At 44.4% G+C, this 23,319-nt stretch overlaps 1 protein-coding gene across 2 annotated transcripts in view; it reads right to left on the reverse strand.

Annotated features, from left to right (window-relative positions):
- Positions 1 to 6,537: 6,537 nt before the first annotated feature.
- The window catches only part of Sftpd (surfactant protein D), a 52,646-nt gene continuing 35,864 nt past the window's right edge, over positions 6,538 to 23,319 (reverse strand). Inside the window, exons 2-8 of one of the 2 annotated variants that reach the window (XM_059274169.1) lie at positions 15,562 to 15,760; positions 12,085 to 12,201; positions 11,729 to 11,845; positions 11,289 to 11,405; positions 10,806 to 10,913; positions 8,930 to 9,013; positions 6,538 to 7,023 (exon numbers count right to left, since the gene is read on the reverse strand). In XM_059274169.1, the coding sequence (XP_059130152.1) occupies positions 6,647 to 7,023; positions 8,930 to 9,013; positions 10,806 to 10,913; positions 11,289 to 11,405; positions 11,729 to 11,845; positions 12,085 to 12,201; positions 15,562 to 15,757 (1,116 nt within the window). In that variant the 5' untranslated portion in view covers positions 15,758 to 15,760 and the 3' untranslated portion in view covers positions 6,538 to 6,646. The remainder of the gene's footprint in view (positions 7,024 to 8,929; positions 9,014 to 10,805; positions 10,914 to 11,288; positions 11,406 to 11,728; positions 11,846 to 12,084; positions 12,202 to 15,561; positions 15,761 to 23,319) is intronic. The other variant, XM_059274170.1, reaches the window with a different exon arrangement.

A 23,319-nucleotide genomic window follows, 5' to 3' on the forward strand; every position in this document is an offset into this window, starting at 1 on the left:
AGGTGTTGACTTTCCCAGAATAGAAATACTCAGGTGTGTTTCTCTCTCAAGGTGCTGGGAAGCACCAGAGAGCTGTAGCTATCAATGAACCCTTGAGATTACAAGTGGGACTGACATATTTAGGGGTATTGTGTTTTCACACCTCATTACAAAATACACACCTGCTTGCATATAATGTGGCAGTCACCATTTTATTAAAAACTAAGTTTTGTGTTAGACAACTTTGTCTAGCTATAGGCTGATGTAAGGATTCTTATATTCAAGGTAAGCTAGGTTAAGTCAGGATGTTCCATACGCTAGGTGTTTTAAATAAGACCATTTTCAGTTTGTAATGTTTTTAACTTATGGTGCGTCTATGGGGACATAATTTAATTACAAATCAACAAGCATCTTTCTATATTGATGAAATTTTTTATAGAGTTATCAGGGTATAGTCTTTAAAACATGATTTTTAAAAAGTCTTATCTCAGCCAGGTGTGGTGGCACATGCCTTTAATGCCAGCACTCAGGAGGCAGAGGCAGGCAGATACCTTGAGTTTGAAGCCAGCCTGGTCTACAGAGCGAGTTCCAGGATGGCCAGGGCTGTGCAGAGTAAGATGGAGAGTTCAGGATCCTTTGAGAGACTGTCTTGATGCAATAAAGTGGAAAGCAATAAGGGCAACACATATTGAGCTCTGAATCCATGTTCATGCACCCAGGCAACTGCAACTGCACACACACACACACACACACACACACACACACACACACACTACATAACACAAGATGAACATGTATGTACATAACACAAGGTGAACATTTATGTCTTTTGTTTTGTTTTGTTGAGAAAATGTCTTGCTATTTAACCCATGCTTGCCTTGAACTTGTACCAATCCTCCTGCCTCAGCCTGCTGAATGGTGACTTTTACACTACGCATAGTTGTCCCTGAATTTGTTTTTACTTTTTGGTATGACATTGCAAAGAATCTACACAGATTTGGGGAGACTGTTTCTTCTTGTTAATTGTTACCAACATTGTGCATTTTTCCATGTTTCAATGGTGATAAACATTGACGAATTTCCTCTTCTTGTTCTTAGATCATTTTTCCTACTTAGTGATTTATCATTTTTATATTGATTTATTGTTATGCACATTGTAAATACCCCAGCACTATTTTTAAAATTTTATTTTTATTTATTTATTTGCTTCCTTATTGTATATGTATGGGTGTTTTGCCTGCATGTATGTCTGTGTACCCCATGCTTGCAGAGTGCCCTTGGAGGTGGTGTCATTGATGAAGAAGGTGTCAATCCCCTGGGAATAGAGTTACAGTTGGTACTGCCATGTGGGTTTTGGGAATTGAACCTGGGTTCTCTGGAAAAGCAGCCAGTGCTCTTAACAACTGAGCTGTCTGTACAGCCCCAACACTCTTCCTTTAGTTGATGTTGTGTATTATTCTTCATCAATTTTATGTAGTTTTTGTGTAGTCACACACACCAGCAGCATCACTCCAAGTTTTCCTCTCTAGCAGTGATTTTTAGATAGCTGTTTCTTCTCCAAGGGTATTTGATGCAATACTTGTATATTCTGATTTTCTATTTATTTATTTCTTGCTATGCTGAGGTAGGGTCTAGGAACTCACACATGCTACGCAATCACTCATTCTACCACTGAGCTATATCCCCAGGCCTAGTTTTCATTTTTATCTGTAACTAAAAAACTTTTATTTTTCCCTGAAGTGCTTGGTCATTTAACTGAACAGTGTTCACTGACAAGCCATTTTGGTACCCTGTTTTTATCAGGTTTATATGGTATATGAACTGGGTTCACTTTTAGACTTTGCTCTTTTCCATTATTCTATCTATTCATATGTTGCTTAGTGTATTATTTTTATCATGCTAGTTAAAAAAAACTCTTTAACATAAAGTGTGCCAAATCCTATCAAATTACACTATTTTGCTTAATTTTCCGCACTTGGCTAGCAGTCTTTCTTTCCTAAGAACCCTGGAGTTCAGGAATCAGGAGATCCTTCCACTCTTAATCACTTTTTCTGCCTGGGGAACATTTCATAGGAAATGCACTGAGTTCTGAGAGCCTTCAGAGAACCCCCTAACTCTTCTCATCCCCTTTCTGCTCTTGTAGCCTCTCTCCAGCTAGGGGGTCAGGCTTGCTCAAAATCCACCACCGGCTTTCTTCTCCTTCCTGTTCAGACCCATAACCCACCCACCCCTCTGGTCTCTGCTTTCCTGAAGCTGCCTTCTGACATTTCAGCCCTGCCACTCATACTTGAAGTGTTAAGGGGGAATAACCAGGCAGAAGAAGGAACAGTGAGGTCACTGCTCTCTTACTTCAGATCAAAGGGACTGGTAACATCTCAAAAGCACTTCATTTGGCCCTTTTAAGCAGGAATTAAGGGTCTTGTTCACTTGGCTCCCTTGATCATTCATTCCATTTGCTCTTCTTACTAAACAAATATAGAAGGGACTACTTCACTCAGGCAAGTCCCTCTGTGACACAAAAGTGGTTCAGACAAGCAGGTGACAGAGCCTACAGACTCCTAAGTAAATGTATACCAAATATGTCAGTATCAGAAGAGTGTCTACCTATGGACCCCCAATTCTCACTCATAGTCCAAGTGGAACCAGCTGACCCTCGAGGTGGCTATTGTCCATGCAAATGCTTAGGGTTCCATAATATTTGAATGTACAACTTCATGTCGACTAATCCTTCCACAATCACATGGTCACAAAAGAGAGGGCATGAGAGAAATGGGCACAGATCTCATGTGATCATCTGGAAGCAACCTATACCAGAGGTCCATGCCTGTCCCTTGAGGGCTGTCACTGAAACATTAGAGAAACCCAGAAAATCTAACATGGGAGTCCACGCAGACTAGTCGTCACAGTTGGGCCCTGTGGCAATGAAATGTCTTGATCTCTGAGTAGCTTGGCAATAGCACAAGTCGATGGCTCCTGTCTGTGGTCCTGGCTAAGAGCTCTTAGATCATCCATTCGTTCTAAATCTACTGCCAAGCACCCCTACTGCCTGTTGCTGCAGTTCAGTCCTAGGGATTACTTCTCTGCCTCCTTAGGGCTCTTAGAGCCCATCACCAGCCATTTCATCTCTGTATCCAGCGCTGGATAAGGATTTGATATCTCAATAACATTTTCCCCTTACTAGGAAGGTTTTTCGGGGTGTGGTTGTTTTGTTTTTCAAACACACCTTTGAGCCTGAATAAGGAGAATGCCCAGATGGTAAGAGTGGTTGAGAATTTCTCAAATAAGTAATTCAGTTGTCAGTGGTGTGTGTGTCAAAAGGATTCAGAACAAAAATAGCATCCCAGAGAAGGAAAACATCAGAGGGCTCCTCTCAGGCTGTACATTATGGGATGTGGGCTGTTTTAGTGACAGGAGGGTTGAGAACCAGGAGGAGTCTTGAGAACATACATTAAACTAGCTGGACATGGTGATATATGCCTGTGATCCCAGACTCTGCAGGTTGAGGCCAAGAGAATGGGCAATTTGAGACCAGCTTTAGTTGCATAGAAAGACACTGTTTAAAGGAAAATAAAAAAGAAGGAAAAGAAAACAAGAAATGAACATTTTAAAATAAAATAAAAAATACTATTAAACCAAATAGGGCTTCTAAATTAATCTGTGTAAGACCCCATAGCAGACATGTATGGATGGATGTCAGCGGCTTTCTTGATCCAAGTGGCAGTGTGTAGATTATAATATCTCCTAAGAGTTTAAGAGTCCCATAATTCCAGCTTTACTTCTTGCTTATGCTAGTTAGAAAGGGACCTTGGCTCAAATGGCTCAGGGTAGGATGAAAGGTTTAAAACCATGTTGGCCTTCACAGGTATGCTGAGCAGGGGGTGGCTGGGTGTTCTAAAACTTAGAATTTGAACTTCTGAGATATTTGCTTCAGTCTTCTCTTTGATCAGGCTGTGTCTACAGATAATCTTGATATGTTCTCTGTGTTCAGAGCAAACCAAGCTCTCCTGGCCTGTGGTGCTGGTGGATTTGAAGGCTTCTCTGAAAGGGGTTGAGGTATCAACATCCTAGACCTTCAACATGATAGGAGATTGTTTTTCTCATCATAGAATTCTGTTGTTCTTTCCTTCCTGTTGTTAAGAAACGAGCTGGGGAGGGATGAAGCAATGGCTCAGTGGTCAAGTGTACCAGCTGCCCTTCCAGAGGACCTGGGTTCAATTCCCAGTACCCACATGGTAACTCAAAACCATTCTGCAACTCCAGTTCTAGGAAATTTGACAACCTCTTCTGGCTTTTGCTGGCACCAGCCACAAATGTGATACACAGATATATATACACACATATATATTATATATAATATATATATTATATATATGCAGGCAAAACAGTCATACACATAAAAATAAAATACATTTTTAAAAAGGAAGAGATTTGGTATCATTATTGGGATAGGTCATAGTTCCTTTGAAAGGATCCCCCAAGGCTGTCCGGATCTTCAGGGAATCTCAGTGGCAATATTGTTATGTGTGGGCCTATCCCCAAATACTTACCTGCTAGGACCAGGGTGGGTATCTGAGACAAGCAGACTTGTCCCCACAGGAGTTTTGGGCTGGTAGCAGGGCAGTGCTTCCTGCCTCTATGCTCTGTGTCTATGTCTATTTCCTGTCCTTGGACAGTCTAGGGCAGTGGTTATCAACCTCCCTAATGCTGCTACCCTTTAATACAGTTCCTTACATTGTGGTCACCCCCAACCATAAAGTTATTTTGTTGCTACTTCATAACTGTAATTTTGTTACTGCAATGAACCATAATGTAAATATCTGACATGTGACCCTCCCCCCAAGGGGTTGTGGCCCGGAGGTTGAGAACTAAAGACAGGAAGCAGGAGTGTGTGAGCAAGAGAGACACGGGTGTGTGAAGGGTTCAGGGAGACAGCTCAACCCGACCTGTTCCCTGGTGCTTCTTATGCACACGTGGAGCCATCTACTTATAGGAAAAGTTTCCCTTTGGCTTAACCAAGATCCAGTTGCTTCCTGGCTGTAAAAGGACTCTCTCTAAGCTGCCTCCGCCTATGTGCCCAGGTGTGGCCTCTGCACTAAGAATTATTTGTTCTTTATTGTGCAACTGACTTGTTTTTCAGAAGGTGCCAGGAACAAGGAAAAAAAAAATCTCAGTTAGGAGTTGGCTTCACATTGTCTGAAAGTGTGGGGCTTTTCTCATAAAACATGATATCTTATCTATGAGTCATGCTGAGGGGCTTCTTGGAAGAGGGGTTCAGTTTGGGAAGGGGAGACTATACAGAAAGGACAATTCCCTCTGGTTTCTGGAACAGCAGAGTGAGAGCTCCAGCTTAGAGAGGGGATACTTGTGTCCTTTTTTATGGGCCTGTGGTCCACCCAGGTGCCCCTCTCTTGTCTTGAATACAGGTATAATTAAAATAAATTTTGGAAGAGTGTGTCAAAATCAACCAAATACATAGAATTGTTAGCTTTGAGGTCAAGAAAAATTTCTTCATGACCCACCAACCCTGCCATCCCGAGTCACCCTTGTCTGAGTCCCCCTCTTCTCTGGGCCTCCCTTTCCACGTTTGAAAGATAAGGAGAATGGGGCTGGAGAGATTGCTCAGCAGTTAACAGCACTTGTTGCTTTTGTGGAAGACCTGGGTTCAAGCCTCAGCATCTATATGGTGGCTCACAACTACCCATAATCCCAGTTTCAGAGAATCAACAGGCATGTGTATGGTACACATACATAATTCCAGTAAAACATTCATGCACATAGAATAACAATAAATTTTAAGATAGATAGGGAGTATTAACTAGGTTATCTTTGAATCAGAAAGGATAGAATTCTCTGGAACTGTCTGGCAGTAGCTTTGAGCACGGCCAGCCCCTCTGCTCCTGTCTTCCTGAGACTCCAGATGAGTTTACAAACGGTACAGAGGTCTTTCTCAGCTCCACTGATAGGGCTTTTGAGGAACGTTATCCTAGGTGTAGCCATGACGTTGAGTAAGGAAAAAGACATTTCGGGCCCAGCCACTCTGCTGGGCTTCCAGGCAGCTAGAGGTCTCTAGTCTACCATTTTTCAGTTTGGGGGCATCAGAAAGAAGTCCTGACTAGAAATGGCCCACAGATGGAATATGAAGCCAGGAGCCAGGGTGATCTCACCCTGAAGAGAATAAGAACTGAGAGCTAGGGCCTGTGTATGTGCCCATTAGGTGGTGAAGGAGAATAACAGAGATAAGAAAAAGCCATTAGGAGCAGCTAGGACACCAGAAACCTCAGGCAAGAGTGGAGAAAGCCCAACGGAGGAAGTTTAAAGAGGGTGCCACCGGCTGAGCCAAACACAGCTGAAATTTTGAAAAGCCTCAGGACCAAGAAGATGACATTGCATTCTGTGACAGGTCGTAGAGATGGCCCTTTACCCCTTACAATGAGGAAAAGAGGCCCTCTCTTTCCCCTGAGAGTTTTTCAGCATGGGAAGGAAGCCGTGCACGATACTCTGAGAGATGTGCTCTGTGGTAGCCCTGCCTTTGGCCTGCTTTTTACAGAGAACCCAAGCTAGACCGGTAGTCATCTTTTATTAGGATGTTGGCAACACACAGGTCTGAGCCATACCACAGTGGCCGAGCTCCTGGTCAAGTATTGTCCTGTCTCCTACCCACAGTGGCTCAGAACTCACAGACGACAAGGCGCTGCTCTCCACAAACCTTGTCGTTCCATTGGCCGTTGGTGAAGATCTCCACACAGTTCTCCGCCCCACCATTGTTGTTGGGCTCCCCAGGAGCCCAGTTCGAATACACCAGGGGCTCTCCTGTGGGGTACGTGAACTTGCCTTCTGTGTCCATGTCTGTCATGCTCAGAAAAGCAGCTTTGTTGTGGGCTGTGATCAGCTGCTGGATGGCAGCATTCTCAGCAGCAGAACGTGGGGAGGCCAGCTGCCCTCCAGCCTGCCTGCACACCTCTCGGGCATCCTCAAAAGGCTTGTCAGAGCCCCCTGTCCTGAAGATCTTGTCTCCAACACTTTGGCCATCAGGGAAGAGAGAGGCTGAAAGAGGAGGGAAGGTGGGCTGAAGTGGTGGCAACCCCTAGCTAGAGTTCTGGGGCTATGAGTAATTTGAGTTGGAGCTGGATCCTCCTCCCAATCTTCTCATGAAGGGTAAATAGGGAACCAGAGATGATGAAGCAAAGACATTCAATTCCAGAGAGTCCTAGTATCACACTGTACTCTGTGAGTGGATGCCATGTCCCCCCATTCACAAGCAAGTGCATTTGAGCTCAAAAAAATTAAATACAAGACCCTAAGTTGGCATAATTGAGGGGAACGTCACACATTCTGACACCAAAGCTCAGACATAGGCTGGGAGACAACTCAGTGGGTAAAAACACATGCTGTTCAAGTATGAGAGGTTGAGTCTAGATCCACCATATCCATATAAAAGCTGGGCATGGGGTACAAGTCTGGAACACCAGCACCGGAAGTGGAGACGGGTGGATCCTAGGGTGGGGTGAAGGGCCTCTCTGACCAGCCAACATTACTAAAACAGTAAGCACCAGGTTTAGTGAGAGATCTTGTCTCAAAAAAGACAAGGTGGAGGGCTGCTAAGATGACTCAGAGGCAAAGGTGTTTGCTTCTTGCTGCATAACCTGGTGACCTGAGTTCAATCCCTGGAACCTACATAAAGGTAGGAGGAGAGAACTGACTTCACAAAGTTGTCCTCTGACTTCCACATGAGCGCCATGGTACACTTTAAGTCATGCATGTACACACGCATAATAAAATAAAAAATAAAGTGGTAAAGGAACCTAACATCAATCTTTAGCTTACACACACACACACACACACACACACACACACACACACAGAGAGAGAGAGAGAGAGAGAGAGAGAGAGAGAGAGAGAGAGAGAGACAGACAAATAGGTAGAGGGAGAGGGGGAGGGAGGGAGGAAGGGAGGAAGGGCTGGAGGGAGGGAGAAAAAGAGAGAGAGAGAGACAGAGAGATATTCTTGTTTGGCCTGTGATATGTCAGCTACTGTGTAGAACTGAACAACTTCTTCCAGGAAATCACTTTTGAGAGTACAGAAGACAATTTGTCAGGCAGGGTCTTTGCTGTGTGCTGGGGTTAGGGGACAGTCAAGGAAAGAGTGGGGCATCTGAGAGTTGAGTCAAGTCCCAGGCTGGCTGCAGCCTCCTGGTCCTGGAAGTGCTGGAGAGAGGGTAAAGTAATCTGAGAGGTGCATGTGTTCAGGGTTAATGGTGAAACCCAAAGAGGAATCAAGTCAGCTATTAAGACCCTAGCAACAACTATCTGAGGCCAGACAAAGTCACGTCCCTTTCCACTTCTTTGACTCTGAAGTGATGGGTTACATCACAGAACCTCATCTGCGTAGCACGTCACACTCCTTTCATTCAATGCGGCCCCAATCCTTGTGCTTTCGTATTCATGCATGGAAGTGTGCAAAGGATACTAGACTCTCAGGACTTGTACTCAGGACTTGGAGAGGTCTTACACTGTGAGGCTGGTCAGAGTCCAAGTTGTGCTCTGATTCACTGCCCTTCTCCTCTGAGTATCTTTAAAATGACCTTGGGGAAGATTCTCCATGGGCTCAGGATGGTACCTAGAGCAGCTCTGAACAGGCAGTGCAGGACTCATGTGCCATCACAGGGTTTATGATCCTGGGTAAGCTTGCCTGTGCTATGTGAATACACCCACTCATTCACCCAAAGCACATGGAAGAACCCGATATATGTCTTGATGTGTGTGCAAGTCTGTGTTTGCTTGTATCACACATACACTATGCGCGTTGATAGATGCTGAATGTCTAGCCCTAGACTTAGTTCCTGCTCATTCCCATCCCAGACCTAGAGCAAAGCTCAGCCAAATGAGTAACCCTAGCTCACCAAGGTCCAGAACTCATCACTGACAGATTTCATTTGGATCCAGGAACTCACCTTTCTTATAGCGAGAGAAGGCAGCCTCTAGATGCTGTAGCTGTCCTTTCAAGGCCTCTACCTGCTGCCTCAGTGCAGCACTATCTATACAGGGGAGAAGAAGAGAAATGGCCATGTAAGGACTGTGCTGCAAACCTTGGAATAACTTCAGCCTGGGCCCCAGAAAAAAGGGGAAGGGTCAAGGTGGACAGCTTGCTAACTCTCATCATCAGTAGGAACAGCTTCTCCTTGCTGAGAATGGTTTTCTTTTTTCTTTTTCAAAAAATTATTGTGTGTGGGATGGTGGTGTGTGCATATGTGTGTGTGTGTGTGTGTGTGTGTGTGTGTGTGTGTGTGTGTGTGGTATACATGCACGTATGTTACATGTGTATGTACATATGATCCAATATTGATATAGAGCATCTTCCTTCACCACCTTATGCACTGAGGTAGAGTCTCTCACTTGAACCCCCTGCTTAATTATTTGACTAGTCTAGCTAGCCAGTTTGCTCCAGGGATCCTATCTCTGCCTTTATAGGGCTGAGATTACTGGCACACAGCCGTGTTCTTCCTCTATTTGGGCATCTGAACTCTGGAACTCATGTCTGTATGGCAAGCATTTCACCTGCTGATCCATCTCCCCAGTATGTTTTTGTTTATTTGTTTTCGAGACAAGGTTTAATGTAGTCTAGGCTGGCTCCAACTCAGTGATCCTCCTGTCTCAGCCTCCTGAGTACTAGGATTACAAGTATGATCCATGACACTCAGCTTCTGTTTAGGGATTTGTTTCTTTTTTATTTTTTTTCATTTATTTTTACATACCAAACACAGTTTTCCCTCCCTCCACTCTTCTTGTTCCCTCTCCCCTACCTCTGATCTACCCCTCCCCTGCATCCACTCCTCAATTCAGAAAGGGGCAAGCCTCCCATGGGAGTCAACAAAGCATAGCGTATAAAATTGAGGCAGGGCCAAGCTCCTCCCCCGCATCTAGGCTGGGCAAGGCATCCTAGCATGGAGAATAGGTTCCAAAAAGCCAGCACATGAGCCAGGGACAGGTTCTGATTCCACTGCTAGGGGCCCCACAAACAGCCTAAGCTACACAACTGTTGCCTACATGCAGAGGGCCTAGGTCAGTCTCATGCAGGCTCCCTAGTTGTCAGTCCAGAGTCCATGAGCTCCCACTAGCTCAGGTCAGCTGTCTCTGTGAGTTCCCCTATCATGAACTTGATCCCCGTTGCTCGTATGATCCCTTCTCTCTCTATTCAACTGGACTCCTGGAGCTCCGCCCAGTGCTTGGCTGTGGATCTCTGCATCTGCTTCCATCTGTTACTGGATGAAGGTTCTCTGATGACAATTAGGGGAGTCACCAATCTGATTACAGGAGAAAGCCAGTTCAGGCTCCCTCTCCACTATTGCTAGGAGTCTTATCTGGGGTCATCTTTGTGGATTCCTGGGAGTTCCCTTGGCACCAGGTTTCTCTGTTCAGGGATTTCTTATGGTCCCTAAATAAGCCCCTGAACTTAAACTAAGTCTGAACCAGATGGCAGACCAAACCAGGTGGGATCCCGCCACAAGATTCGGGAAATACAATGACATCCCCATTCTTGGAGAAAGAATAGAAATACACATTCCTTATATAATTCTCACCCACTGGGTTGTTAGATGTGCAAGGCTAGCCTATAAACCATGTCCTGTCACCTGTTCCCCATGGTCAGATAAAGAAATTACCAAGTTGCCTTCCCACATGACTTAGATAGTTAAGCCATACCCTAACTGGCACTCCATCTATCTGCTGACCCCAACTTCCATGCACCACCTTTACTAATGAGGTGCTCATGCCTAGCTGAAGGATGCTACACCCCAGTGAGGGTTCCAGTACCCAAAGCTTCTGCCTTACCTGGAAGTCCACTTTCACCTTTGGCTCCTTTGTCTCCAGGAGTACCTCTGTCCCCCTTGAGTCCTGGAGGTCCTCTGGAACCTGGAGCTCCCTGTGGACCCACAGCTCCTGTAGGCCATGGAATCCAAAAAAAAACTGGCTAAGCTGTGTGTCCATTTTCCAGCATTTTCACCTCATTGGACATAGTCTATCTTAATTCCAGCTCTGTGCCTTCCTCACATGCAGACTCTCCCCAGAAAACAGACACGTGCCCACTCTGTGTATGGCTGTCCTTATTGCCTGGCAATCCACTTTGTCCGTATACAACTTCCCTGCAAAGAGACTCCTTGTGGCTTAAAACAGCCCTCTCCCTACATCCTTGGAAGCAGTCTGCCTCTACAGCCTAGCTTTGACTTAATGGGTAAGTGGAAGAATATAGACCTAGGCAGTCCTCAGGAGGGCGCAGTAGAACTCCATCCAACCCTCCATAGATTCCTCACTTACCTGCTGCCCCAGCAATCCCAGGGGCTCCTCGCTCACCAGGGCCACCTCTTTCTCCCTTGGGACCCACAGGGCCTTTTGCTCCTGCAGATCCCTGCGTGCCTGGAGCACCTACTTCTCCTGAGAAAGGAACAAACAGGGAGAAACGCTGCTAAGAGTGTGCCAGGGTGCATCATTTCCTCAGCAGTAGGCCTTTTCACAGAACTGCAGGGTTAGATAGAGAGGTGGAAACATTGTTCCTTGCTGCCTGGGGTTCCTCTGTGGAGGGTAATGGAGACATACTGTCAGTGTAGCAAATGTGAGAGGGATGTGCATGCCGAGGTCTTGGCAGTGTTAGTACCCTGGGTTTCTCCTGGTCACATGACCATGCCCCAGCTCACACCAAGGGCATCCACTGCCATTCTTCCTTTCTCCCTCCTAGACTAGCCATGCCCCCGGCCTACCTTTTGGCCCAGCATCTCCTTTAGGACCTGGTTTGCCTTGAGGTCCTATGTTCCCCTGCTTCCCAGAGGGGCCTTCTTTTCCGGCTGGACCAGGCACACCTGGAAGTCCTGGAGGTCCTGGCAGAAAAGGATCAGCCCAGTCAGTGAAAGGAAACTCCGTTGGCAGTGGGAGTGCATAAGATGAATGTCAGAGCAGAGGGCAAAGAGACAATAGTCCATCCTGAAACAACCCAGTGTCTCCTTCAGAGCATCCTTCTTCCCTCTTCCTGGACAAGTTCTGTGCCTGCCACTTGCATATCCTCATGATAGAAGCAGCAGCTGGAGGCACCAGCTGAATCCCATGACCCATTGCTCACCACATGGTCCAGAGTCTCCCTTCGGTCCAGGTTCTCCAGCAGAGCCATTGTCCCCTTTGGCCCCAACTGGACCTACAGGGCCAGGCATCCCCGAAAGCCCCACAGGTCCTGGCAAACCTATAGAAACAAAATAAATGGATCCAAAGTTAGTTCTAGGCTCAGGAGGGACCAATATCTACAGGATGAAGTCTCCAGAATTTCTTCAGGGTTCTGCAGAACATGGACTGCCTACAGTCACACATTCTGGTCCTGTGGTGACCCATAAAATGAAAACCAGTGTCCCCACTAAGAGGAAATAAATGTCTGTGGGTTGGAGATGAATTCAAGCCAAGAACTTCCTTTCACACAGTGCTCTTTCCCCTGCCCCAAGGCCACTGTGTCAGCAGGAGGTAATCTCTCAGCATTGACTGATCAGTGTCCACAGGACAAGTAGGTAGATGTATAAGTCCGTGCATATAACTGCGTGTGCACCTGAGAGTGAGTGTTCTGGGAGTGTGTATCAGGAGAGCCAACTATTTTTTTAAATCAGAAATTGCATCACGTAGATACCAACTTGTTTATTGTTATTTATCTGCTTGATCATTGTTTATTTTTGAAGAGCCCCAGAAAAGGAACAAAACCTTAAAGTAAGATTGTAGCACACTAAAGAGTCTATATGCAACAAAGGAAATACTCAACAGAGTGAAGAGACACCCTACTGAGTGAGAGAAGATGCTTGTCAAACACTCATTTAATATCCAGAGTATCTAAGGAATTAAAAAAATCAACAGTAAAAAGCAAATGATCTAATTTAAAAATGGGCAGATTTTCTGAACAGACTGCTCAGGAGAAGAAATAAAAAGTCAGAAAGTAATTGAAATAATGTCAATTTAAGTAGCCCTCAAGGAAAGGCAAATAAAAACTACAGAGACTGCATTTTGCACCAGTTAGAATGGCTATTACAAAACCAAACCAGCCATGTGTTGTGGCATGTGCCTTTCATCCCGGCACTCAAGACGAAGATCTGTGAGGCCAGCCTCATCTCCATAGTGAGGTTCAGTGAGGTTCAGATCAGCCAGGGCTACAGTGAGAACCTGTCTCAAAATCTTGAAACTCTCTCTCTCTCTCTCTCTCTCTCTCTCTCTCTCTCTCTCTCTCTCTCTCTCTCTGTGTGTGTGTGTGCGTGTGTGTGTTACACACAGAAATAACAAATGGTAGTGATGATGTGGAGAAAAGGGAAGCTTTATATAGGGAAATGAATTAGTATAGCTGCTGTGTAAAGTAGTGTAAGGTTTTCTTTAAAAAAAAATCTAGAGCTACAATTACCATTCTACTATGCCTGGGAATATATCCAATTGAAATGCAATCAACATACCAAAGAAATACCTGCACACCCATATTTATTGAAGCATCATTCACCATAGCTAAGATATACCAACAGCCTAAGTGCCTACTAATGGATGAATGGGTACTGTGTATATATCCACAGTGGGATATTAACCAGCCATAAAGAAGAATAAAATCCTATCATTTTTAGAAAAATAGATGGGTATGAAGAACATCATATTAAGTAAAACCCAGACACAGAAAGACAAATGCCCCATGTTCTGTTGTATGTGGATAAGAAAACATACACCAACATGAATATAAAATAGTGATTAGTCAGAACAGTTGGGAAGGGGGCAGGCATTGATAAAAGGAGACAGGCTTGAATACTTTACCCTATTGCATGTGTGGTCTTCAAGAGACTCATAACAAACTGTGGGACAAGGGTAACTGTCGAAGAAGAGAAGTGTGAAGTTTCCCTTCCCACAGAGCAGTGCCCAGCACACCATGTCCTCAGAGGAAGTAGTACTAGAAAGGGTTTAGAGACTAAATCCTATACAGATTATTTTAGAGAGAAAAGAGATGAAATCTCAGGTTTAAAAACTGTTCTATGACAAGAGAGGCCTTCCCAGGACAAGGACTGCAGTTGGGATGGGGTGTCCGTGAATTTTCTAGAAGATTCTGGCCTTCATATTTCTTCCCATGGATGAAGCATAGAGGGTTACATGGCTGAGCTACATCACATATCTACCTAGCTGAGGTAGACATACCTTGACTCAGGTCGAGCATCTCTTAGATTGAGGTCTCACTACAGTGACCCCAGATTTAATCTGCTCAAGAGTGGCTGTGTCTCTTCTTAAGCCCCAACTGACCTTTTCAACAAATTCTGGGGACCAAGGGGTTTCAAAATATACCAAATAGATTAATCATCAAAAGTGATTGGAGAGTGACCAGAATGGAGGGTCCAGGGGGGAAAAAAAGCCATTTCCTGCCTCAAGCTCTTCCTCTGTCCAAGGCCCAACCAAAGACCAGGAAAAATACAGAGAGGAGGTCAGTTCTATGGCCACTGTGGGAAAGGACCACCTAACACTCAATCCACAGCTCCTCTGGGATCAAGAGAAAAACAGGGATCTCTGAGACAGCAAGCTGCTACACTGAGCCCCTTTCCTCTTGTGCGATTCTCCTGGGTGGTTCTCAAGGCCCAGCCCATTCATACAGGGAGTCACTCTGTATCTTACCTGAGACATCTCTTGCCCTTTATCCCATGTAGCCGAGAGATAGTATTTATCCCAAGTGTCACTACTTCCTTCCAACCAAAATGCAAACTGGGGCAAAAACATAGCATTTGAATCCATCAAAGCTTCAGCTCAGGGTAGTGTGTCCCTGTATTTGTGTTGCAGGATTATTGAGTTTCCCATCTTGCCAATGAGACTCTGCAGGGTCGGTATTTTCATGATCAATTCCTTTGATTATTAGTACATCTGGTAAACCAGACGAATACACCAACTCAGTCAGCAGGGACGTTGAACTTTACCCAGAAGACTCAATTTAAAATAAATTTTTGGTTCCATACTTTGTCAAAGATTATTTGGCAAATACTATTCTCACTGGGAGATAGGCAAACTGAGACTTGGTGACAATGAGTAGACGTCTCTGAGGGTCATAGTCACAGAGAGGTAGCTAATAGTCAAATCTGTTTAATTACATCTTCCTTTGTAATGTTCTAGCCAGGGCCTGCCAATAAGATCTGTTTATAGGACTGTGGAGCCTCATCTTTCCCACCATGTATAAAGTGGAGTTTAAACATTAAAACTAACCGTCCACATAGGCACCATTTAATCAAAATGAACAATTTCTAACTGCTAAAACAGGGCCTGATAGATTAACCCCCAATATCAATAGTTTGCCCATTCCTGGGACAAGAAGAATCCAAAGATCCCAAGGGAGGAATCAAGCCAGCTGGGTGATAGGAGGAAACACATGGTACATTAAAAAAAAAAAAAAAAAAAAGACATGTGTTTGGCAGGTAGCATGGACACCAGGGGGAAACTCATTCCCTGGAAGGAAGAAGCCCACATCCAAGTTCATCACAGAGCATCTGGGGGTTCAGGTTGGTTCACATTCTGATCCTCCCCTCACCCCACCAGAATGAGCCCCTGATCCCAGCTCTACCTGGATCACCCTTCTCGCCCCGTGGACCCTCTCTCCCATCCCGTCCATCACGACCAGGCAGGCCATTCTCTGTGGGGTTACACATGACTAGGGTGCAGGTGTTGGCTACTGATCTCTGTGAGAGGGTCTTCACTTCTGCTCCCTGGTTCCCCAGAAGCTGCCCAAGCAGGACAAGCACGGACAGAAGGTGCAGCATGGCCTGCAGGGATGAGAAAGGGAAGAGAGGTGATGACCGTTCTAGGATCTGGATTAGGTGGTGACTGCTGAGTCTGGAGATGAGAAATCTCCATCCCCACATCTTCCTCCATGATGAGGGTCAAGAGCAGTAAGACAGACTCCAAAGGCAGTTTATGGAGATGAGTACATGTTCTGGCCTTTGAGGAAGTGAGTTACCTGACTAGAACTGTGATAGGGGTTGGCAGTACTGTCCATCTCTTCTCTGGTGGCCCATGAGTGTAATGGCTGGGTCTAATGTTCCTCACTGAGGACTGTCCTCATCCATGATCCTCCTTCTCTCTGTCTATAAAGTAGGACAAACTGGATCATCTGAGCTGAAGCCAAGTCTGCATTATCTCCCTTGCTATCTGGATCAGCACCAACTGCTCACAGCACTGGTCCATAAATACACTTGGGTCTGAGTGCTTCTAGATGCTTGCACTGAGCTCAGGCTGGAGTATGGCTGCATGCTTGCCAGGCAATATAGCATTCCTGGACTAGGCATCGAGTCCATAAGGAAGGTCCTAGAGGGAACATAGCTAGAGTTTCATAGATACTAAGTTAACAGCTGGAGAGACTCCAGAAGTCTACTGGACTATCTGAGGTGGCTTCACAGAGAGCCTTTGTTTTGGGGAGGGGACATTCCAGGTGGGCTATTCAGTTCTGAGGTTGGTTTGAGGAGGAACTGGGAGAAGATATTTAGCAGAGTATTCAGTCACTGTCTGAGAGGGCTGTATTCTGGCTAAGACCTGACCACAGGGTGCAAGACTTGGGTCAGTCCCTAAAAGAGTGCCTGTGTCACTTTTCTCAAGGTCTTAACTTCCCAACACTACCAGCACTTATCAGTAGCATCACAAGGCTGGCAACCACGCATGCCTTCAACCATGGAGGACAGTCAAGATCTGAATCATAATAACATCTTTCATTTCAAAGAAGAGCCTGTGGGCAGCACAGTGGCTGGGAACAAAGTCAAAGGGGCCTGTACAATGAAAGGGTTCACTGTAACTAGGCATGGGGTACATGATTGCCAGAGCTTCCTGACCAGAGACATACTTCTCCACCTGCTGGTGGTTATGGGCTAAGTCTTCTTTCCATTTCTTATTCACAATTTCCTCAGGTCTCCATGGACTCCCTAGCAATGCCTTAATGAACTCATGGGCCACTTTACCCTTGTTTTAGCAGAGGCTTCATCATCAGTACTGAAAGACAGGTCCAAGTCAGAGCAAGGCCACTATTCCTTGGCCTGTAGCCACCTTAACTTTAGGACCCCACGCCTCATTCTGGGGAAGAGTCAAGACACAAGACCTTCTGCTCTACTGTCTGTTTGCCTGAGCACGAAGGAAGCCTGCAGAGAGCAGATCCACAGGCTTTCAGATCTGAGACAGGCAAGTTAGCTGGGGTGGTGGACGGAGTGTGTAGAACCACAGCCCAGAGCACTCAGTTTGTGCTGTGCTTTCAGAGTAAAAGTTCCTTGAGAACAGTGATTTTTCCTACTGTTGACTGGCAATTCAGAGACCTTGTGTAGTTAAGTATATTGTTTAATAATGACTTGAGGCTAAGAAAGAACTCAAGTTATCCTTGTTTCTACACTATAGGTACCAGCCTGAGTTTAAAATCCCAGCCCAAGAAAGTCTGGGCAGTTCTTTATCCACTATCTTTCTCAAAAAATTGGGAACCAAGACAAAATTCCCCCCGAATTCTCCATACCATCTGTGTAGGTTTGGAGAAACATTATATAGCATTAATCCACACTACCCCAACTCAGAAAGCAAATCTTGCACTGAGCCAAAGAAGGTGACCTAGGGACAGAGGATATTTTCCTCTCACTATGTCTTCCACCTCCACCCCTCACAACTCCTTATCCTGAACCTAGAACCAGAACCGGGACTCCTCCTTCCTCAAAATCAGTGGGATAAACATCCCAGATGGACAAATACCCACAAGAGACAGGGAAATGAAGTGAGAGGCAGAGACACTCACAGATTGCTTCCTCTAGGCACCGGGAGCTCCAGGTAAATGAACCTTTGTTTGTCAGTCACCCACTATTTATGCCTGCCTGCCCTGTAAGTAGAGCTGCCCAGCATTGGTCTTCTGAGAAAAGTAACACACACACACACACACACACACACACACACACACACACACACACACGCACACACACAGAGTTTTCTTCCTGGTGACTCACTCACTTTTACTCCACCTACACTCTGGAAACCTGGCCCCAATATACCTAACACTATGCATACCTGGCACCTTAGCAATGCACTGTTGGCCAGTGACCTCTATACCCCCTGAGAGTGAGGAGGCATTCCCAGTGTCTGGTATTGGAGATGTCTAGGAATCTGAGGCCCAGAGCCCATTGTGCTGCACAGTGGCCTTCAATGATTGAAGAAAAAGGAAACCCTCACATCTACATATCTCCAAAGTTAGACCCCCTGCTGTGTCTACTTCCTTTTTCTTCTCAAAAGCATTGCCCAGATATTGAGAAAGAGCTAGGAGCTGCCAGGAAGGGTGGGGCAGATAAGGAGACTGCAAAAGCAGCAACCCACGAGGACTGTAGCTCAGGCAGCTGCATCTTGGAAGCAGATACTGTTTTATACACTGCACTAAAATACAAAGAGCTCATCACTTATCCTCCATGGTATGAACTTCCCTTAGCATGTGGGCATCTTGGCCCTTGTTCTTCTATCTTCCTAGCAAGTATTTGACTTGTTGCCCTAGTCATTAAATAAAAGTCTTGAACTCTTGTTACTCAGTGGTGACAACCCTTTAGGCATCTCTTAACTTCCAGGGTCTGTCGGGAAGTTGTCAGTTCTACTGCCCTTGCTATTATCTTTATTATATTTATTTCCAGATTCCCATCACTTGAGATTTTTTTTTCAAATCTGTCTTTGTCTCTCTGTCCCGTGTGTGTGTGTGTGTGTGTGTGTGTGTGTGTGTGTGTGTGTGTGTGTGTGTTCAAGCTCTATATATCTCAAGGCCAAGGTGGCTTGATCTCCTGATCCTAGAGTTAAAGCAATATATTTTTTTGAGTAAAACTCCATTTTGATGAAAGACAATTTGGATATCTGGGGTTTTTTTTTTTAGGAGAAAACAAGAGATTACAGCATACACAGCTGAAGGAGACACAGCACACATACTACAGCCTCTCTGGGAGGGAAAGGGAAACAGTACAGCTGACCGTGAAGATGATGATGACAATATCCACAGCACTAAATTGTCATTAGCAATTTCCTGAAGTGCCTGATCGTAGAAATGGTCTGGCAGCGGGAACCAACTAACCCAATCCCTCCCATAATCATTCCAAGCAAACTGACCAGTAGCCCTGCACCCCATATTGGCCAGGAAAGCCTTCTATGCAGAGCAGTCATACTGCAAAAACCAATGTGCCCTTCCCTCCAAATTTAAGTGCAGGCATGTAGATCAGAAAGCTATAGAAAATTCTCACAGAACGGTATTGGCTCCCTCTTATCAAGTGGTGTCTTGATCTGGAATTTTATTATCTCTAAGAACCTGGTCAGAGGCATCATTTTTCACTTCTTACCTAATTTGTTTCCTCTTATGATTTGTTGGTGTGTGTGTTGTATAGTGCATACACTTCACTTGTTTATTTCATCAGTAGATGCAGTTTGTAGGAGGCACAATATTTCCATGTCAGAAAATCAAAATTTAAGCCATGAAAAGTAGAAGTTGACACCACAGTGTTGACTTATTGATGTCTATACCCTTGACAGGATGCACTAAGAGGGGGCACAAAGTGACATTTTTTGTGTGGTACTTTTGCTAGAATTGTATAACCTCAGTCTAATCATGACAAAATTCCAGATAAGCTCATGTTGAGGAACAATGCAAAATAATGCATTACCTGGGTCAAAGTCATGAACTCTGCCAAGTGAAAGAATGCTAAGGAAACATAATGACTAAATAGGTTGTGGGATTACAGACTGGACCCTAGACCAGAAAAATAACATTAGAGGGGAAATTCTGTAAGTTTAATTCAAGGGCCTTGGATTCCTGAACAGTGCTGGATGGACGTTTATTTCCTGAATTAGGTCATTGTACCGTAGTTGTGAGACATTATGGAAAATATAGAGTAAACATCACATATTGAAGAAAAAATGCTTCCTTCCCTTGGACTGGTCATCAGCTCCACTCACCATTCTACCAAAGGTCCTGGAAACTATAATAAGACATGAAAATAGAAAAATGCATCAAATTGGAAAGAGATCAAACTGTCTTTACTTGTTATTTGGTGTACGAGTATAGGAACTTCTGAAGGACATGCACAGGGCAGCTTCAGCTAACAGTTTCCTGAGGTTACAGGATGCAAGGTCAACATACAAAGAGCAATTACATTTCCACATTACACATATTTAATAACAAGCATTTGATTCAACGGCACAACAGGAGCCAAATGGGTACTATTCCTAAATAATTTAAGAAGTATTCAAGATCTGCACACTGGAATCCTACAAAACCTCATGCAAATTTTAAATGTTAAATAGGTTTATTTATGGACTAAAGGACTTGATACTGCTAAGTCAGTTTTCCCTGAATTGATCTACAGAGTCAATGTAATAGCTATCAGTACCATAACAGACTTTATGTAGAAACTAACCTGATACTACAATTCATATTAAAGTATAGACAATCTAGAACATACTCTAGAAGATATGTTTGTTTGTATATGTGTGTGTTGGTTTGTCTTTTCTCTTTCTTTTCTTTCTTTCCTTCCTTCCTTCCTTCCTTTCTTCCTGCCTTCCTTTTTCTTTCTTCCTTCCTTCCTTTCTTTCTTCCTTCCTTCCTTTCTTCCTTTCTTTCTTCCTTCCTTCCTTCCTTTCTTTCTTTCTTTCTTTCTTTTTTGGAAACAAGGTCTCACTGTATAGTTGAGGCTATCCTGGAATTCGCTGTGTAGCCAAAACTGGTTTCCAACTTGCAAACCTCTTGTCCCAGCCTTCCACATGCATGCCTGAGCTCACATGCTCTGCTTTACATAACCTAATCCTGAGATTTGCTATAAAGCTAGGGTAATTAGAGTGGGGAGTTTGCCAGGAATAGTCATGTAGTTGGTGGAATTCACAGTCCCCAAATAGACCCCAAATATGTATCATTCATTTGTTCTTATTCAAACGTGGCAGGATACTTCTGTGATTGGTACTAGAACACCATATAAGAGATGGCTGCAAAAAAAAATCATCTCAATCTTTATTTACTCTGCATGAGCATTAACTTGAGATGGATTATAGAATGTTTTTAGCTGTATTAATTGCCCATCCTGGAAACAACTCAAGCCACAATGCATGAATGGATAAATTTTTATATATAGAAGCAATGGAATGTCGCTTGGCAATGGCAGAGGGTAAACTACTGACAGGTGTAACACGAATAATCTTGGAGACCGAGTAAAAGGCACAAAACAATGGATCCCATTATTTTGTAATTAACTAAAAATAATAAAAAGCAAGAGGATATTCTGCATGATGATGTTAATCTTTGAAAACAGAGAAGCCTTCTGTGCTAACAGAGCATTGGGTCTGGACCTTGGTGCTGGAGGACATTATTGTAAAGGGATAATCTAGATGGACGTGGTGATGATTACAGAGGCTTCTTCAGGTCTCTTGTACAGATGGTTTCATATTGATCAATTCTCTTCAAACAATACATTTCTTATGGTCAAATTTTTGGCATATGAGTTATGCCCAATAGCATTAATGCTTAAAACTTAACCATAGGTCAGGCACAGTGGCACATGCCTATGGTGCTAGCATTCAGAATGCTTAGGCAGGAAGATCATAAGGCGGAGGTCAGCCTGGGCTACATAGCAAGACTCTGTCTCAAAACAGTAAGGGCTGAGGATGTACTTGGTGGTAGAGTGCTTGCCTAACATCACAGGTTTTTGGGTTGGTTCTTAACATTACAAAAATGAATAAAAAGTAACTATAGATATGACATTTTATATCTTCATTTCATAATAATCATGGTATCACCTGAGAGATCTGTTTCAAAGCTCATCTTCCAAGCTCAGTACTCCACACCCTTTGTCTAAAAGTCACAGTTAGGGGTCAGAGAGACCGCTTAGTGGCTAAGAACTCTTGTTGATCTTCAGAGGTCCTGATTTGGCTTCCAAGCACCCAAGTCGGATGGCTCACAATCCCCTGTAACTCCAACTCCTAGGAATGCGTACACACAGGCGCGTGCACACGCGCACACACACACACACATACATTTTTTTTTTTTTTTTTTTGGTTTTTCGAGACAGGGTTTCTCTGTGTAGCTTTGCGCCTCTCCTGGAACTCAGTGGTAGCCCAGGCTGGCCTCGAACTCACAGAGATCCGCCTGGCTCTGCCTCCCAAGTGCTGGGATTAAAGACGTGCGCCACCACCGCCCGACAACACATATATTTTTTAAGGAGGCAGTTAATAGCAAAATTCTAGTAGTAAGTTCACCTGCTGTGCTTATGCGGTGAGCATCCCAGCCATGGGCTCTTGGCCAGATTTATAGTATCAGACATGAATTTCCTCTGGTGGAACAGGCTGTGTGTTGTGGTTAGCCTCATAACATTCATGCCACTTTGGCACCCTTGGACGTACGTATCTTGCCAGGCTGGTTGTTACTACAACTCCAAGGGTTCACAACTGGCTAAGAAAGTTGATTATTTTCCCCAAGCAGCCTGCACAGCACCTTTCAGGACTATGTAATCTAGCCAGCAGGAAGCTTCCAAGCTAATACTATGACCTGTTTCTGGGGATTCTGCTACCAGATGCCTCTACTAAAACTAAACCAAGAGACAGAGGTTGGTGGAAGAGACATTTCAGTTCAAGTCTGGCTTGGGTAGAAATTGTGCCTCATAGAAAAGTATTCTCCATAGTTGAAGGAGAAGGTGGGTTCAGGAGTTTTATGGGTCAAAGTATTAAGAAAGCAGTTCTCCCATGCTCTGATTTTTCTCTTCTCTGGAAATCTTCAGGTCTCATAACATCCCATGTCTCTAGTAACATACTAGCGGGGAAAGGGAAGATTTCTCCTGGTGTTGGAAGAGCAGGTAAAGGTTGGTTTCCCAAGTGAATAATAACAGACAAGAAGGAAGGGCTACCAAGGTTTTGTTTACTTTGCCAATCAGTGGTCAGCTGAAGGAGGCTATTGCTTCTGATGAAGTATGTCCCCTTCTCTATAATTTTTAGTCAGCTTCATTACTTCAAATTCTGTCACCAAAATATAGTGTCTTCAGCAGTAGGTTCTTACATTAATTTCTGGTGGGTAATCAATAATGGCAATAATCTGTACTGTTCTGAGAGGTCTCTGGGATAGCCTGGACCAACAGCTTGAGGGAAGAATTCCACACCTACTGCTGGGCTTTTTATTTGGTAACTTGTGGCTTCTGGGAGAAGCATTATCTCCATGTTGGTAAGTCCATTAAACATATTTTATAGGAGTGTGTGTGTGTGTTTAAGAAGTTTATAAGCTACTTGGATTGTATATGGCTTTGTAGTGCCTTACCTTCCCACCACCTTCCCTTATTAAACCTCTTCCCCCATTATCCCCTTT

Source organism: Peromyscus eremicus, chromosome 9 (assembly GCF_949786415.1).
Source record: "Peromyscus eremicus chromosome 9, PerEre_H2_v1, whole genome shotgun sequence".
Lineage (NCBI taxonomy): Eukaryota > Metazoa > Chordata > Mammalia > Rodentia > Cricetidae > Peromyscus > Peromyscus eremicus.